At 50.6% G+C, this 19,178-nt stretch overlaps 1 protein-coding gene across 1 annotated transcript in view; it reads right to left on the reverse strand.

Moving 5' to 3' along the window:
• The window catches only part of TOX2 (TOX high mobility group box family member 2), a 151,289-nt gene that overhangs the window by 14,042 nt on the left and 118,069 nt on the right, over positions 1-19,178 (reverse strand). Inside the window, exons 4-5 of the mRNA XM_017735132.1 lie at positions 10,847-11,086; positions 6,287-6,514 (exon numbers count right to left, since the gene is read on the reverse strand). Coding sequence (XP_017590621.1) covers positions 6,287-6,514; positions 10,847-11,086 — 468 coding nt within the window. The remainder of the gene's footprint in view (positions 1-6,286; positions 6,515-10,846; positions 11,087-19,178) is intronic.

Genomic DNA, 19,178 nt, shown 5'->3' on the forward strand with positions numbered 1-19,178 from the left:
CAAACTCTCCCCCAAAAAATCAAGGGGCGCACTGACCCCAAGTTGGAAGGTCTCTGCTGCAATCCCAAGTGGAGTTCGGGGTGTTTTGCTTCAAAAAAGAGGTAGAACATCAGGAGAGGAGAGATGGGAAGTGCAGGAAAGGTCTCCAGGAGGAAAGCTGGGAGGGAAGACCAGGAGGAGCCACCACAATGCAGCAAAGGAGGCACGGAGTGATCCTCTGCATGTAGGAAAAGAGGCAAAATAGGCTTAAGTTGTACCAAGGGAAATGTTGGGCAAGCACTGGGAAGCCTTGGGAGCAGTAAGGATAATTAAGCACAGGAAGACATTGCCTGGGGAGATGTGTAATCTCCACCACTGAGGGTTTAGGAACAGATTAGGAACACATCCATCAGGAACGGCTTAAGTAGAGATGATCCTGACTTCAGGCAGTAGTATGGGCTGGTTGACCTCTTAAGTCCCTCCTTGCCCTCCTTTCCATGATTCCATGACTGGGTTTTTTTCTTCTCCCGGATGTGTAAATTTGGCTTTTATTCTGCTTGTAAATCTGCAGGGTTTTTCTTGTAACCATTATGCACTTTCCTGCAAGATATTGAGTCTTGAGATCACCATAGCTGATGGCTTATTCGCAGGATGACTCAAAGCACGTCCTCCCTGCCTCATTCACCCTTCTCTCCACACATCCTCCCCACAGCCATTGGAAAGGCAAATAGGGAACATGGACACGTTATTCCTATTCCTTCCCAGCTCCTCCTCACCTCCTTGCACCCCCCTCTGTATTCCCTTCTCAGGCAAGACTTATTCTGTCCCTGCCACCATTAAAAACAACTAACCCAAGCTACGCTTTCAGAATAAAAGCCGTGGTCTGGAGTGTGAGTCTTGAGGTCAACATCCCTGAGGATACCTACAGGGAAGACCCTGGCTATGGGAAGTATTTGCAGGGTTTCAGGAGAGTTCCTGCTTTATCCTGGTGGAGACACAGTGCTGTGGAGCAATTCCTTTGGAGAATGAACGGAGGAGCCTGTAATGAAGCAGGAATTACCACTGGTTAAAGCATCCTGAGAGATTCCTGCTCTCCACTGCCTCAACTTCATGGGGTGTAAGTCACCCCTCGCTCCATGTGAGGGCACAAGCGTGTTCCCAGGACAATCCACTAAAGATTCCAAAGGGAACAGGAGGGTGACAGATCCAAACCCTAACCTCCAATGAAAAGCACACACCATTCACCTTCCAAACCTCGGATCTTGCTCTCCAAGACAAAAAGTAACACTCGTGGAGAGCACATCTGACCTTTCACATCCTCCCCATTGTTATCCTGCTCTCCACCAGACCTCTCCTGAAGCCTTGTTTGGGATTGGTGCTTTGACTCCTCTCTGGTGCATGGCTTTCCTCGATGCCCAGAAGATGCTGAAACCTCCTTCCAGGCCAGGGCAACTGCTTGGACCCTTCCAGCCCCTCGCTGCCAGGGCTTTGGGGCTGCAGGAGGAAACTTCATCCCATGGTGGCTCTGGCGCTGACAACCTGGTACAAAGCTGGAATTGGGCAGTTTGTAGCACGGCTGTTCCCATGGGATCTCTCCCCTCTGGTGGCTCTTCCACAGAACAACTTTACAGCTGGCCCACGATGCCTCTGTCCCTCTGCAGTCACCTGCAGTGTCCTGTCAGCAGCTGATGTATCAGGTTCAGTGAGCAGATGGATCTGATTAAATGGGTGATCTATCACTTTCTGCTGAGCAGACAATTCTTCTGCTGGGTAGTTTACCCCTGGAGTGTGACTTTATGCCTGGAGCTGTGTTGTTCTCCAGGTTGTGCATTTGTGTGGTTGAAAATCCCACTTGCATCTGGCCACGGAGTCACTCAGCATTACTGAGCTGATCCTGGTGAAGCACGAGCAAGAACTCATCTCTGGTACCTTTGTGTCCTCGGGGAGCGCCCAGACTCAAAAACTCAACTGAAAATGCTGGTTTTGCCCAATCTTTGCTCATTTCAGATGGGAAGTCCTGCGTTAGCCAAGGGTTCACTCAGCAGATTGCTCAGGAGCTCCCTGATTCCTCTGCTCTCAGTCCCCAGGGTCTGTGGAAACACCGGCCCAGTGCTTTGACTTTGTGGCTGGATTTGCTGACGAAAAGAAGCTGGTTCCAGAGACTCCTGCAGCTGCCACCTTGGCATTGATCTCTGTGCTCTCCATCCTTGCCTGGTTCCAATCCAGCCTCCTGTTCACCAAAATACACCAGGGAATAGGGAGGTGCTCAGAGAGGGAAGATTAGAAGTTGGCAGAGGAGAGTGAATCCCACCAGCGACTTCTCCGGGGAGTCTCCAGGCTTGGCACTGCCAGGAAATCCCCCTGAGGGAGGACAGCCACCAGGGCTGGTGTCACCTGCTCTTGAGCAGATCTGGCCCATGGTGGCCCTGTGGAAACAGAGGAGGGGGCTGTGGGTGGCACAGACCGGGACTGGGCTGCCGGCACTCTGTCCGTGCCAGGGGAAAATCCTCCTAGGAAATTAGCAGCGCTTGCTCCAATCTAGTGCTCAAATTCTTCTAATTTCTGTCAAACCAGGCAGCCCTTTGAAACCTTGCTGGGGAACGCTGCTTGAGATGTGCTCACGGAAAAAACTCCCACCGAGGCACCACGGGATTCTGGAGCTGGGACCTGGAGCTGCAGGCAGATTCCTCTGACAGGTACCCCATTGGATGCTAATGGCTGAATTAGCATTTCACTCTGCAGCAAGTCCAAGCTATCTCTACAGGAACAGCTGCTAAACTATTTGCAAAGTTCAAAGAGGATGTATTAATATATTTTTTTTCCCTGAGTCACATTCTTCAGATTCCCATGTAAGCTCCTTAGGAAGGGCCATGCCAGCTGTTGAAGAATGAAGATTACAACGTCCTGCTAACGCAGTGCTGGGGATATTCAAGGTATTGTTATTTACTCCTATGCTACAGCCACACTGGAAGGGGTTAAAATGGGGAGGAAAACGGTGCTTTGCCGAACAGGTGTCCTTGAGCAGTACCCAAGGACACGGAGATTGCTAATCCTGTATTCCACAGCATGATCAAATCACCAGGCAACAGATATAAATAAAAAAAGGCAGGAAATAAGGAAATTTAGATACAAGTGTGTCAGAGGGAAAATGAAGATTCATTGTGAAGAGGCTGAGAAGAGAAGAAGAAGAAGGAACAAAATGACAAAGCCACAAATGATAAACCAGTAAGAACAAAAGAAAGGGGGGAGAAAAAAGCCTCTCTGTGAAATGTGTGTCTGTGACAGCAGCAGCCAAATCAAAGATGCTGCTAGATTATATGGTTTCTTGCATAATATGCATTCTGGTTCCCTCTCTGTGTTTGTCTTTCAGCTGGTGCACAGGGAAAAAAAAACCATATCTGAAATGGGACGTGAGCAACCTTTATTTTCCTTGTTTCATCAGGAGGAGAAAGCAAATTTGCTTTGTGGGAGCAGCAGCACCTGCTCAATGGCAAATAAATAGCTACAGCTTTGATATTACAGTGCATGTAATCATTAGCAGCACAAATGGCAGAGGATTAACCCTCTGTGTGCTGGCCAGGGCTACCTGGCAAAGGGGTGGCATGTCACTGCTTCCAGCAGAAATGCTCCAGGAGGTGTCTGTGGAGCGGGGCTGGGGCTCTGGATGGGGCACAGGACCACCCTTCCCAGCCCAAGGCACTGGCTGGCATGGCTACAAGCCACCAGCACTGGGCTTCCCTCAGCCTTGTGCCACTGGCACGGGGGCCACCCCACTTCTGTGCACCCCCTGTGTGCAGGATGGAGCTGGGAAGGGTGGATGGACACGGAGCAGGCACAGCAGGAACGTGTCAGGGGCTGCTCATGTGTGGGGAATCACGAAATGCCCTGGGTTTATGGACCAGCTTCCCTTGGACCCTCTCTCTGGCTGCTCCCTGCCTGCTGCTCTCCTGCAAGGTGGGAACCAAAGCATACCCAGGACTGGGCCCACCCTGGGCCCACTGGAAGGCACAGAATAAAGTGCAAATCTCATCCGAAGCAGAAACTCCAGTGCTACAAAGAACTGCTCAGTAACTGTGTGGTGGGGCTGGGGTCTGCACCTCTGGAAATCCAAGTGCGGGACCAGCTCCAGAGCAGATCCTACAGCCTCAAATCCACCCTCTCTTAAGCCAGGAAGAGGGGAAGTGTTCTTTAACTACAACTTTGGTGATAATTGAGCCAAAGCATCCAGATTTGGCTCCTGCTTGCCTGCTGTGCCATCTCTGTGTTGGCTTTTCCCCAGGCCGTCGTCTGTGCTGCTCTCTGCAGAGAGGACATGAAGCCACTGCTGTCAACAAAGCTAAGAGCTGTGTCCCTGATGAAACACTTCCCTTTTCCAGCTTTTCCACCCCTCCCCAGAGCACAATCCTGCCTGCTGCTGGGCTGACCCACAATCTGGTGCAGCCACATGGCAGGCTGGACTCCCAGGTGGTGGCAGGATTTTGGCCAGCGATGCCTGGCTGCGCTGCTTGGTCACCATCCCCTCTCCAGATGTGCCAGGAGAGCACTTGGAATGTCTGCTTGCCTTCATTGGGAATTTGTGCACCATATCCTGCAGCCCTGGGCAGGAAACACCTACAGGACAGCCCAGGCACTTGTTTTCACATATTTAAGGCATTTTAAAATTTTCTTTTCCGTTTTCCCTTTCCATTGCATTGCCTCATGAGCCTAAAAAAAGCTTCACCAGGGATGCTGGCAGAGGAAAGCAAACAGGGGCTAAATAAACTCTCCTGCAGCCAGACGCTTCCACAGTGAACGTGCCACATCACACAAACCAGCCATAGGGTCCCAGAGCCAAAGAGAAATTGTGTCCCTCCAGCCAGGGAGGTAACTGCTGTGGGAGAGAAGTATCCAGCTGGAGACAAAGCCAGGAAGTTAATATTTAAGCTTTCAGACAAGGAACAAATGACTTAATTAAATCAATTACAGAGGGAGAAATGGAGCCACTTAGAAAGCGTGTGTAAAGAGACGGCGAGGCTGCTGCGAGCTTATAAAAGAGAAGGAGGAGGGAGAGTTAGCAGGGAAGATAAACGGGCTGGTTTAATCCCTGCTGTTAATTAAGAGCTGAGCGTTTGCACTGCGCTGAGTCAGGGTCGCAGCAGCGCTTTCACTCTCTGAGCCACGCTCAGTGCCCAAACTGTGGCAATGTTTGTAACCAGGTGGAGTAAAGGAGGGGCAGACTGAGGTGCTGGGAGGGATGCAGGGAGGAGAAAGAGGTGACATAAAGCTTTTCCACACTCCTGAACCTCCCACACCCTGCACCAACAGCACAAACCCAGCCCCTATCCTGCATCTTCCCAGGGCTGGGGTCACCCTCCTGACCTTGCTCCCCTCTTCAGATGAGGAATTTCTGCCTGCATGATCCTAAAGTAATCCACCCGAAGAGGAGAAAAGGAAGCAGCAAAAGGGCTTTCATCCCTGAAGTTTCTCTGCTCTTATTCCTGACTCAATGTGGGGTAGAAATCAAGGCTATTTCCTACCATAACTTCCAATTAAATGATTTTCCCCCTCCCTGCTGCTCTCTCCCCAGATGAAGCTGCTTCCAGTGCTGGCCATGGACACCCAACTGGAGCTGTGGCCAGGCTCCAGGAGAAGGGCTCCCAGCTAAAGCCTGTTTGGGTATGGGACACATCACACACCGTGTCAGATCTCACTCTGCCTGATAAAAAGCCATCCTTGCCCCGGGAAGTGTTCCCTGGGGTTCTCTCAACAGGCAAGAAGCAATTATAGGCTTTTGTAACCAACTCAGCAGCAACCAAGCAGGGAAAGCAGGACCTGGAATTCTCCACATGAAGCAGGCGGAAAGTGGCTGACAGCTTTGGGGCAGGAAGGTTTCCTCTGTGAGGCCACTTCAGGCATCTCCTTCTGAAGCTTTTAAAGCCTGAACGTTGGGTTTGAAGGCAGCAATACAGGGAGTTAATAGTGTTTAGCCGGTTGGCTGTCACTCCTTGTAAGTAAATAAGCAAACACAAACCCATCTCACATCTCAAGCTGTAAACCCCATGTCAGGGAAAGGCCACTGATGGCTTTGCAGAGTATGAGCTTATCAAGGATAATTAGTTGTCATAAAAATTTGCTCTTCCCCACTCAACACCAGCAATTTTGCACAGTGGGCACTTCAGCACTGCTCCTGAAAACAGCCTCTGGTCCAGCACTTCAGCCTGTGGGAGCTCCTGGCCGTGCCCTGAACATGCCTGGGGAAGATGCTCTGCACTGTGGACATGCACATTTCCAGAGCTGAAAGACAGAAATGAATAACTCAGTAACTCACTTGCTTTTGTTCTTCTCCCAAACTGTCCCACATTGATGCCACGATTTTCGACACGTCCCCAAAGGTGGCGTTGGGGTTTTGCCCTTTGATGGCTGCTTGTGTGTCTCTGAAAAACAGGGCATAGGCCGAAACGGGCTTCTGAGGCTCATTGGGGTCCTTCTTTTTCTTCTTCTTTTGGCTTTTGGGCTTTTTGCCCAGGTCTGTTGAGGGTCTTTTCTCTCCAGTAGCCTGTAAAACCAAGAGAGGAACCTTAGCAGTCATCTGGGAGTGGTTTGATACAAGTGCCTGCTACAGCTACTGAGCCAAGGAGATGAGAGGGGGAATGGGAAGTGGAGAGGTCCCAGCATGGAGAGGGGCCAGCAGCTCTGCGGGTCTCTTTGTCCCCCAGGAGCCTCTTGGATCATTGCACAAACTGCTGGTGGATGCCTGAGCCTGCTTTGGTGCCTCCTGGCAGACCAGCTCACAGCTTGGGTTTGCCCCTTTGTTCCTGCTCCAAATCTAGGGCTTTCCACACACTCATCACCCGTCACTCTCCTTCCCCACCCTCCTCCCCAGCTCACTCACTCCTTGATCCACTTCTGGAATCTCTTCAAATGCCTTTCTTCCTAGCTAATTGCTTTAGCAGTCCATCAGTTTTCCACAAACTTGGCTTCCACATGGTTTCTGATTTGCATCCCAGTGAGCCCCCTTTGCAAGCTGCTCCTGACTTCCCTCACCCCCCCATTCCAGGAGGGCTCTGAGCACTGACCAAGCAACACCAGCATCACATTAACCATCACACCAGGGCCATCCAAAATTTGCTCCATCCTGCTAACGTGTACGTACTCCTATCCAGAGGAATATGCAGGAATTGAACTGTTTTAATTGTATGAATGAAATGCTTTGCACGTGCTGTTCACTCTTACGCCTGATCCGGGTGCAGCACGATGACCAGGAATGGCCCTGTCCACACTCAGTGCCCAATGGGTGCTGGAATTCAGGGGAGCAGGACACAGGGAACAGGAGATGCTGCCACTGGGCTGGGAAGTAAAACAGCAAGGCTGGAAACAAGGATGCTTCCACCGAAGGCAGCATGGAAAGAAGATCCTGTATCAGTCTCCCTTGGATGCCCTGTGCAGTGCATTAGGAAAAGGTTCTTCCCCCAGAGGGTGCTGGGCACTGCCCAGGCTCCCCAGGGAATGGTCCCGGCCCCGAGGCTGCCAGAGCTCCAGGAGTGTTTGGACAGCGCTGCCAGGGATGCCCAGGGTGGGTGGGGTTGTTGGGGTGTCTGTGCAGGGCCAGGGGTGGGACTGGGTGATCCCTGAGGGTCCAACTCAGGATATTCTGTGATCCTATGAATATAGGGGACTGCAGAAGCCTCCATGAGAGGATGTGCAAAGGAAAAAACCCCAGGAAAACATCTGGATACCCATCAAAGCTCTCAACGCATTAACTGTGGCCAGTGAAAGCTCGCACTACAGGGAAGCACCATTACCCTTATTTTATAGTGAAGGAAAACCAAAATACACCAGATGACAGAGAATAAAAGTACTGGCTGGATGTCTGCATCCTTGAGGGCAAACAGGACACCAGCCCCTCCACCTGCAGACCCTGAGCTCAAGGCACTGCCATCAGCTGCACAGGTTGTTGAACTGCTTGGAAAGATATTGGTCTAAACACCAAGATCTCGTGAAAACTGTGCCTCCAGCCGAGCTGGGGACAAACAGCCTCTTCTCCTGATGGATTTGTCAATTTGAGCACATGCTTGGCAGTGCCAGGATTTAAGAGGCTGGCACAGGGCAGGCACGGGGAGGAAAGGGCAGCAGCGTTCCCGTTCTCTGCTCTGCAGCTCTTGACTGGTCATTAATTTCAGTATCAGCGCAGTGACATTTGTCAAACAGACAGTGACCATTAGTGAATGAGCAGAGAGACCAAAAAAATTGCATTTAATTTAAAATTGCCCAAATGGGCTTGAATGGGAGGCCTGGAGGTGAAAGGCCAGCTTATTAGAAGGAAAAAAAAAAATGCATGACAGGGCTTCAGCCCATTAGGAAGTGAGATGGTATTTTAACTAACTGTGATCCTATTTGATTCAGTGGAGTGCCATGGGGGACCTGCTCCCACACAGCCACTGACCAAGCCAAGGAGCTGGAACAGCAGCAGCACAACCCCAGCTGGATTTACAGCTCAGGCAGAACCAAAGAGCACATGGGCTTTAAGGAAAACAGATGCTGCAAGGCTGCCTGGAGCCACCAGTCCCCAGCAGGGAGCAGAGCAGATCAGGGTTTGGTATTCCTGGGGTTTTCCAGGTGTGACACGCACCTGGGAGGAGACAACAGCCTGGTCTGGACCTCAGAAGAGGCTTGACCAACCTGAACCATGTTCATGGCTAAAGTCAACTCCCAGTGAGCCAGTGCCTCGCTGCCCCAGAGCATCTGCACCCCCAAGGGTCATCCTCACGGTCAAAGGGACCAGGGAGGCTTGGGCAGGGGGATGAAGAGTGTGGCCACCTGCCCATGGTGGCCACCAGCACTGGACCTGCCCCAGAGAGGTGGCAGAAGGTCTGTTTGATGACAGATGTGGACTGGGGCAATGATGTGAGCCCAGAAACTTGGTGCCTTTTTAGATGTTGAACCCAGGAAGAGCTGAAACCTCATGGGCATTGATTTTAATGACTGTGATCACCATAGTTATTTTAATAACTATGGAGAGTGACCACTAATCCAGCTGGGAGTTGGGCTGTAGCCACCTCTCCCTTCAGTGCATGTGCACCCACCACCCAAGCTATGAAGCAGGTAAATGCACCAGTGAGGCTCAGAGACCTCTGAAATTCATAAGCTCCCTGGCTCAGAGGACCAGCTGGACCTGAAGGACCTGATGGCATCGGACTAATTTCTTTCACGTGTGACCTTCTCGCTCACAAGATTAATTTCTGCTTGTTGAATGTCGTTTTGATGCCTTGTTGCAGAAAAGCCCTTAATGGCCACATGAAACATGACTGATGGGGGAAGGCAGCAGCTGTGCAGACAGAGAAAGCAAACAGAAACCTGCAGGCCACAACATGGGTCTGCTGCTTTCCTTACACTCAGCATCTCCTCTTCCATCAAACACATCACTCCCACCTGTTTGGGGGGTTTACAGGGCAGAAGAATGAGAAGGATTGCCTTAAGGATTAGGAAAAATTCTAATCTCTGCAAGTTGTCATCATCTGGACATCTCCAAACCCTTCCTACCCCATGGCTACCACTGGCTCAAGAAAACAGAAGATCCAACCCTGAAGCTGTGTCCTCCTCAGGGACTCCTGGGGGGCTGACAGGAAAGTTGGGTGGTGCTGATGGAGGCAGAGAGACTGAACCTGGTGTGTCACTAAACGAAACTCATTTTCTCTTGACGTGGAAGATTTCAGCTCCCAGGTCATTGCCTGGAGCTTTGTGACGCAGGCTTTGGGAGATGGCAGATCACGGGATCCAGCAGCACAACCCATCCCACAGTGAACATGGAATCACAGAGTTTGAAAAATTCCATTTGTTTTTAACCTCGTGTAACCGTTCTTGTCAGTTTTAATCCACTGAAGCTGTTTCTCCACCCACACGAGCACTCTGCTTTGAAATGCCTCAATCTGAAGTGAAGTTTGGCAATGGATGAAAAACTACAGGATTGATGGGAATCTATTTTCCTGGATTTCCATGAAGAGGGAGAGGTTTTTGCTCAGTCCTAGCATTTTCCTACTTTTCCAGCCCGTGCACTGTTTGCTGCTCTGGTTATACATTCAAACCCTGTCACAACAGCCTATTTTGGTGGGACAAGGTTTCAATACCAGTGCCTTGGGTCAGCACCTTCCAGGAGAAGGTTTTCCATGGAAGGCTTTAATCAGAGTCCCCAGGGAGCCCAGCGATTGCCCTGCAGGCACAGAGGCACGGTGATTGCTGCAGTTTGCTCTCAGTAAATAACAGCCACAGGCTCCTGGAACACAGCACATGTTGTTTGGCTGTGCTGCTGCATTTGGAGAGAGATGGACAACAACAAAGACGTGCCCAAACCCCCAGGAATTCCTTGGGTTTGCTGGTGTCACACTCAGCAGCAGTTTTGTTGGCTGTAGAGACCATTTGGGACATTGCTGACTACTTCAAACACCACCTGGCTGAACAAAAAGGCAGAAGACTCTTCCTCTTTTAATTCCTGTTCATTTTCCTTAGCAAGCCACGTCCGATGAGCTCAGTTAAATACCACCATGAGCTCCTTTCCTGTTTCAGTCTTCTCTACCCACCACCAGAAATCTAATGTAGCTCCAAGCATTTGCAGACCCTAAGCCCTGAACCTGCTTTGCTCATCATAATCATCCCAGGAAATTCTGTAGCCTGATGGACCTGGTAAAACGTGAAGGCAGAAGAACAACTCTGATCTCCAAACCCGCTGTGTGAATGCCAGCCTGCCATGCTGGGCCTCACCCTAGGCTGGGAACAGTGCCCTCCTCCTTGGGAAAGTCTCCCACTATAAATATAAGAACGAGGCCAGAAGTCTATGCTCTTTAGAACAATGAAAAACACCATTCCCCATCAAACCCAGCGCGACCGCACGTACCTTGTAATGCGACTCGGTCTCCTCTTCCTGAGTGGAGCTGGAGGGAGATGGGGTGGCAGACTTGCTTCCCGGGGGCGAGGGGGAGCCGTGGGTGACCCCGCTCCGGATCCCCATCTGGGAGATGAGCTGGGACTGGCTGAGGGCACCCATGGGGCCGCCCAGCATCCCGGGCCGGTTGAGCAGCGGCACTTGGCGGTTGGACTCGTAGGACGCGGCGTCCGAGTGCACCATCTCCTGGATCTGAGTGAGGAGGAGATCGCTCGTGACTACAAAATTCATTCATTTATTTATTTATTTGCCATACTGCCCAATCTCTTTGAGGCTGGTTTATTGTTTAAATTGGTCCACACAGCTGGGAAAGTCTTCCTGGTGATCCCTTCCACACGAGGCAAGAGCTGGGCACCGTGCACCCATTGCTGTGCCCATGAGGTGCTAAATCAGCTTTGAGTGTGGGTCTGTGTGCTCAGAAGGTGCCCCTGCCTGCCTCAGGGACCACTGGTGGCTGGCACCCACCAGGGGTCAGATAAAAAGGTTAATAAATGAGCAATTTATGGCCAAATCATGAGGAGAAGGGAAGGTTACTCCAAGCCCCATTCAACCTGGCCTTGGACACTTCCAGGGATGGGGCAGCCACAGCTGCTCTGGGCACTCTGTGCCAGGGCCTCCCCACCCTCACAAGGAAGAATTTCTTCCTAATATCCCATCTAAACCTACCCTCCTATAACTTAAAACCATTCCTTCTTTTCCTGTCATTCCAGAACCTTGTCCAAAGTCCCTCTCCAGCTTTCCTGGAGCCCCTTTATGCCCTGGAAGGGGCTCTAATGTTTTCCCAGAGCCTTCTCTCCTCCAGGTGAACCCCCCCCAGGTCTCCCAGCCTGGCTCCAGAGCAGAGCTGCTCCAGCTTTTGGAGCATCTTCAGGGCCTCCCTCTGGACTCATTCCAGCAGGTCCATCTCCTGTACCCCAAGAAGCAAATAAGGGATGAGATGAGATGAGATGAGATGAGATGAGATGAGATGAGATGAGATGAGAACAAACCCTGCTGTTTCCTGTGCCAAGACCCCATTTCCAGTTTGTACCATTTTCCCTGAAAACCCCATTTTCCTCTAGGATCCATCCTTGCCCATCTAGTAGAGTTTGGCTCCTGCACAGCCTCATCCAGCCATGGAGTGTGAGGGAGACAAACCCTATCTGAAACGTTTCCCAGAGTTTTCCCCTTTTACATTAATCTGATTAATGCTAACATGAATTTAAAGACCCGAGCTCCCAATCAGTCCTCTGAAGTGCAATCTCTCATTACCAGGGGAGCTTTGCCAACTCCATCAGCAGCACACACATGGAAGGAAACCCATGGAAGACCTGTGAGGGCTCCATAGGCTTCAGAGGACGTAAATCCAGATGCAAACCCAGATTTACTGCTGCAGGTCAGGAATCAAGAGCTTTACACCACACCCGACAGAACGTTCTGCTCTCCTTTGGACTCTCCGTCAGTAGAGGAGCAGTGTCAGGGGAACAGATTTCCCTGGATCTGCCCTTCTTCTGCATTAATTGTGAAGGGAAGGGATTTAACTCACAGGAATTAAATATATTCCTGCATTTCAACAGCAGGAGTGTGACTGGGGCTGTCTTAGGGGCCGCACTGAATTGCTGCCCTTGGCTTTGGTGGTGTCAAGGAGGCAGCAGGGCTGGCTTTGCTTAGAGGCAAAGGGGCACAGAGCTTAACTATGCTCTGGTTAGGGGCATGGAGCTTAACTATGGCGAGTTTTTTGTGCCTTTAAAACCTTATTATGTGCCCTTGAAACCTTATTATGTGCCTTACTGCCAAGCTCTGGCCTCTCCTGGTCATAAAGGCATCGAGGATGATGCAGCCATGGGGATGGACACCAGGCTTGGGCAACACAGGAGGCAGCAGAGAGGCAATTTTTGCATTTAAAACTGAATTTGCAGAAGTCATGGGAGGGGCCTGGGTGAGACAGGCAGCGACAGGGACCACGCAAGGTGGGAACACAGCACCCATCTGCTGAGCAGCCAGCTATTCCCAAATCCCAGCCAAAAAATGTACATTTGTCTTGGGTTTTGTCAGTTTAATCCAGACCTTTCAAGTTGGAGAAGATCTGCCAGCTGCTAAGGAAAAGAATAATTTATTGTCCTTATTTTAAATTTAAATGAAGGGAAAGTTTAGAAGACGGGTGTTGGAGAAATGGGGAAGGCTATGAGACGTGGCTTCAAAAATTCTGAAATTTAAAATAGCTTGCTCACGTTTCAGCCACAGTAGTCTCCTGAGGAAATACTGTACTAAAACAATTTTGGGGGAAACTTTTATTATGTGGCCAATAGACCACAACGGCTCCGTTTATCCATTAAATATGTAATCACACACTTTTTCTTTACAGTGCATGTTAGTTATGCATCAGAGCAGAACAAGTCCAGGAGTGCAATTATGGATATGGGCCATGTGTTGTAAATGCCTCTGAAAATTTGTAGAAAAAACCAGGAACCAGAGCCTGGCTCAGAGAACCCCTCCAGAAGCCCCTTGCTCACAACCCCATCACAGACCCCTCTTGAGACACAGCATTTGTGCTGGGATGTCCCCCTCCAAGGATATCTTAGTGAGATGATTCCTCTCAATTTCTTCACCTCATCAAAGGGACCCCATAAAACCAGACTTTTACTCAGGGCCTGTGGTGACAGGACAAGGGGGAATGGTTTTAAAGTTAGAGAGGGTTGATTTAGGTTAGATATAAGGTAGGAGTTTTTTACAGTGAAGGTGGTAAAACACGGGCACAGGGTGCCCAGAGAAGCTGTGGCTGCCCCTGGATCCCTGGCAGTGTCCAAGGCCAGGTTGGACGGGGCTTGGAGCAACCTGGGACAGTGGGAGATGTCCCTGCCCATGGCAGGAGTGGTACTGGATGGGCTTTAAAGGTCCCTCCCAACCCAAAGCATTCCACAATTGTATGACAAGAAACTGGTTTTAGTTGAATATTCTTGGTTCTTCTCTCCTCTCCCACATCTCCATCTCTTCTCCCCCTATCCAGGAGGCTCTGCAGGACACATGCAGAGCTCCTCACATGCACCCTGCTGAGCAGTGTCTGGACAGGCAGGAACTGCCTCCACCATTTGGCACTTGCTGCATTTCTCTCCACTTCTATTTTTTTTTTTTTCTTTTTTAAGTGCAATTTTGGAAGCAACACACCAGGCTGCCACCTCCCCATCACTCCTGGTGATGGCTCCTGGTCTCCCCAGCAGTGGTGGAAAAGCCACTCATGTTTTCCAGATGTCACAGGTTTGGGGTGAAAATGAAGGTGAGCGGCTCAAGTGCAGCACTGGAGCTCCTTAAATAGGATTAAGGGTGAGGATGGCCCTGACTCAAGCCAGGGAAAGGATTATTCCTGCTTCCCACTGCAGGATCCTGCAGACACTGATTTCAGGGGCACCCAAAGCAGGTGATATCCCCCCACCCAAGAAAAGAGAGACCCAGGAGCAGGATTTTGAGATGCTTCCCTGCAGCAAATGGCCTCATCAGGCAAGTAAATGGTGAATGAAATTGTGATCATGGCAAACCAAAGTGAAAGGAGGTAATGAATGCAACGCTCCCTGTGTGAAAGAAAACAACCTGGTCCTGTGAGGTGCAATCCCAGCACTGGGCTCAGTGGGGCTGTCCCATGCCTTTCCCCTCCCCGAAGCACTCGGCAGCACCACAGCGCCCGATGGAAACATGGAATTAAATAACCACCCTCCAAATGTGATCAGCTCCTTCCCCAGGAGCAGGGCCTGTGAGAGCCAGGTCAGATCCCATCTCCATCCCGGGAATTCAGCACAACAAGCTCACCACGAGGTGCTGCAAAAGGCTCAGGATGGGTTTGCAGCCTGTGCTCAAAAGATGTTTTGCATCTCAGAGAGGAAACCCAGAGTGTAATGTGATGTAGTCATAGCTAAAGTAATTAAGTGCATCTTACTTAGCAGATTCCCAAAGGCTGTGCTAACTCAAAGACAGCTTCTTTTTTTCCACAATATTTCAATTCTTTTAATGAATATGCATATCAGGCCCATAAACGCTCCAGCTAATCCGAAGAAGGAGAGAAAAACATGGTCCATGTTCCCTGTTTCTGGGGAGAAGGGGAATTCAGTGACAAATGCCATGGGGAAGAAGAGCCCGGTCAGGGACTGGGGTGCTCTGCTAACACAGATAATGTTTCAAGTGTGTCAAGCCCAGCTTCAAATTAACTGTTCCCCAAAATTTTAATGTAAAAAGCAGCTCTTTCCAGCAGTATGGGGTGGAGCACCAGCCAGCAGACCCGGGGCTCAGGTGCCAGGATCTGGCAGGGATGGCTGTGTCATGAAATGGCCTCCTGCTAAATCCTAACTCCTGACTGAAGCCTTGAGGCAGGTCCCACCCCTAAAACCACCTTCTGCCTTTGCTTTCCATGGGATTTTTGTCCTTCTCTCACCTTCCTTGGTCTCGGCCGCACCCTGAACAAACACTGTGTTCTGGTGGCAGAAGCACAAATCCAGAGCTCCTGTGTTATTCCCCCGTGGTGTGCTCTGCCCTTGGAGCAGTGCTGCTCCGAGCTGCCCCAGCCCTGCTGCCTGCTCGGCTGGGCTGCAGTCCCATGGGTGGGATCCATGCTGAACCACTTGTGATGTTACCCAAGGAGCAGGGAAAGGAGAAATTTGGCTGGAGTTTGCCACACAACACTGTCTGACCCCACTGCACAGGCAGGACGTGGGGGTGCTGGAGGATGAGAGGCTGGACATCACCTGGGAATGTGCATTGGCACCCCAGAAATCCAACCATGTCCTGGGCTCATCCCACAGCATGGGCAGAGGTGAGGGGGATTCTGCCCCTCTGCCTGGCTCAGGTGAGACCCTGCCTGCAGAGCTGCCCCAGCCCAGGGATTCCCAACATCAGAAGGACCTGGAGCTGCTGGAGAGAGTCCAGAGGAGGCCACGGAGATGCTCCAAAGGCTGCAGCACCTCTGCTCTGGAGCCAGGCTGGGAGAGCTGCAGGTGCTCACCTGGAGGAGAGAAGGCTCCAGGGAGAGCTCAGAGCCCCTTCCAGGGCCTAGAGGGGCCTATAAGAAAGATGGGGAGAGACTTTTTAGCAGGGCCTGTTGTGACAAAGGGTGATGGTTTTAAACAAAAAGAGAGTTGATTTAGAGTAGATATAGGGAAGAAATTTTTTCTGGTGAGGGTGGTAAATACTGACACAGGTTTCCCAGAGAAGCTGTGGCTGCCCCTGGATCCCTGGCAGTGTTCAAGGCCAGGCTGGATGGGGCAGGGGGTTGGAATGAGATGTCTTTAAGGTCCCTTCCAACCCAAACCATTCCATGACTCTAGGACTCCCACCCTTCCCAGGGTCAGGTAACACAGGTGGGGTGAGCTGAGCTGAGCTGTCAGAGCCTTCCTCATCCAGGGTCTTCCTCCCAGGCAAGGCAAGCAGCTACTCCAGGGGCAGCCACCAGGCTCATCCACAGCACAGCTTCCCTCTCCTTGGGTTTGTTCCCAAGAACAAGCCATTATAATCACAATCAACCAGGGAGAGGAATTATCTGCTGAACAGCTTTGAAGCAAAGTTTTCCCAGCAGGCTTTTTCTGTATTGAAGTTTCAATGTAAACGCATCACCATAGCTGAAATGCTTAAAGATGATTTACTTAAAAAAGAGAGAGAGCAGGAGAGAGAGGAGCTGATAAGAAAATATATCCCCAATTACCACCCCTCCTCTTCCCGATTTGTAACTGCTCCTAATAAACTTTCATGGTCTATGTAAAATGCTTTAGTGCAGTGACAAATTTCTGCTGGAATTTGAGATGTCTTGTTCAGAGTAATAGCTATCTCACACAGGTGCCCAGCTGCTATTGTAAAATCAGTAAGCATTTAATTGAAACAAATGACTATAATAATAGTACATTATCCCTGCAGGCTCATAGCCATAACAGTTTTAATTATTGAGTTAAGAGTCAAACTAATTTATCCTTTAAAGTAACAGCCACATCTTTGGTTCCACCGATCATCCTATTACGAACATGAGGGGAACAGTTGGAAAGGATTTAAAAAGGAAGTAATTTATTTTGGTAGAGGTGGGGGGGCATTTCTCATACGGCAGAGGATTTCTCTGCGCACTCACGTTCCCAGCTGTGGTTGTCACCTCCCTCCTGGATGCATCCAGTTCCCAGAGGGAATAAGCACCCTCTGCCAGCTCCTGGGGATCTGTACCCCCTCCAGGATGGCTTGGGGGGGGCTTTGCTGGACCAGCAGCAGCAGCAGCACAGGAGCCCAAGGGAACTGCTGGTGCCAGCTTTGGGGGTTTGGGCACACGGAAATTTTTTGGATCTACATTAAAATTACAGTTTCTCTTCATTGAACACAGTGGAAGAAGAAAGGTTTTCCAGACTCAAGTTTGCAAACATGATCTGAAGGAGCATCTCTGAACTCAGAGCCAGGCAGCAAAGAGGAAGAATCCACATTCATGGTTTAAAAAAGCATTTCTGAGACACAGACATGCCCTGGGGCAGGTTTGAAGGCACAGCTTTCCCCAGCCCTCGGTTTCATGAGCCTTCCTGCTTTTGTTGTGGTGGCTGTGACACAGGGGATCTAAAGCATCTCTGAGAGCCCTTGGGGCACCACACGAGGAGGGGATGGAAAGAGGAGGGCTGCAAGGAGCTGGGGAACCCCTCCCTGTCGGGTGGGGTTCGGAAGCTGCCCAGCGGGGTGGATTCACTTGTCACATTGGAGCAAGCCTGGAGTGCAGCGTCCATGGCCAGCCTGTGCTGCCAGCCCTGGAGTCCAGACCCCAGCACTGGCCAGACTGGAGGGCTCTCACCACTCTGTCCTTCCCCAGAGCACTTGCAGAGCACCATCAACCCCCTCCTGCTCTGGCCAAAGACACAGAGCTCTGCACTCTCTCCATGTTCCCCACCCTGCTCACTGCTCTGGATGCTTTTTGGACTTCTCCCTCAGCAGCACCCACCCAAAGCATCTCACACCCCTTTTCCAGAGCCACCATCTATAAGGAGAGGAGTCCTCACCTTGAAAGATCTTTTTTGCTCCTGCAAGGGGGGCAATACTGTTTTTCTAAACCCATATCCTTCATTTGGGATCAGCTTACCAGGCCACGCCAAAAGCTCTGCATCTCTGTCTTCTGCCACCTTCCTGCTCACTGCATCATCATCTGCCAGCTCTGCTGGCAATTATTTCATGCTTCCTTTGGCAGAAACATAAAAAAATCCCTCCAGGAAGACAGAGTGACAATCCAGCCCACCAAACCTGTGCAACACTGGGTTCGTATTGTTCCACTTTCTCAACAGACTTTGTGCTTCCAAGTCAAATGTCTTGCAGATGTCTCAGTATGTTATGTTAACACTGTTACCTCTATCACCCAAACCTGTAATCTCATCAAAAAAGATATCAAGTTAGCTTGACAAGATTTGTTTTCCATCAGCCCATGTTGATTGGCATTAATTATATTACCTTCCCTTAATTCTTTATTAATTGAGGCCTGGATCTGCCACTCCATTATTTTGCTGAGGATTGATGACAGACTGACAGGTCTGTAATTACCTGGGCTGTTCTGTTTCCCTTTTTAAATATTTGCACATTAGCTCTTTTCTAGTCCCCCAGAGCTTCCCCAATATTCCAAGAATTATTAAATACCAGCATTAGCAGAGCTCCTCAGTCACTTATCTGAAGCCATGTACAGACAAGCTCAGCCTGATGGCTTAGAGGGAACCTGAGCAGACAAATAGGAGAAAAGAAACTTTTCTGGTTTAGGTGCTTTAAATAAAACCCCCATCTTTCCAATTAATGTTGGCAGTTCCAAATGCAATGCTTTCAAACAAGAAGCTTCACCCTAAAGCCACACAGTGTCCCCAGATGAGGCTCCCAGGGCTTCTCCCAGTTGTGTTTATGTGGGAATGGACTGAGAGCAGCTCTGAGGAGGACTTGGGTGGATGAGAAGCTGAACATGACCTGTCCGTGTGCACTGGCAGCCCAGAAACCCATCTGTATCCTGGGCTCATGCACAGTGAGGGCAGGGGGAGAGGGGGATCCTGTCTCTCTGCTCTGGTGAGACCCCACCTGCAGAGCTGCCCCCACCTCTGGGGACCCCAGTGTAGGAAGGATGTGGAGCCTGGAGTGAGTTCAGAGGAGGCTTTAAGGGCTGGAGCCCCTCTGCTCTGGAGCCAGGCTGGGAGAGCTGGAGAAGAGAAGGATTCAGAGAGACCTCAGAGCCCCTTCCAGAGCCTAAAGGGGCTCCAGGAGAGCTGGAGAGGGACTGGGGACAAGGGCCTGGAGGGACAGGACAAAGGGGAGTGGCTTTCCCCCCCCACAGGGGGGG

The sequence above is a fragment of the Corvus brachyrhynchos genome, unplaced genomic scaffold (assembly GCF_000691975.1).
Source record: "Corvus brachyrhynchos isolate BGI_N302 unplaced genomic scaffold, ASM69197v1 scaffold125, whole genome shotgun sequence".
In the NCBI taxonomy this organism is placed as follows: domain Eukaryota; kingdom Metazoa; phylum Chordata; class Aves; order Passeriformes; family Corvidae; genus Corvus; species Corvus brachyrhynchos.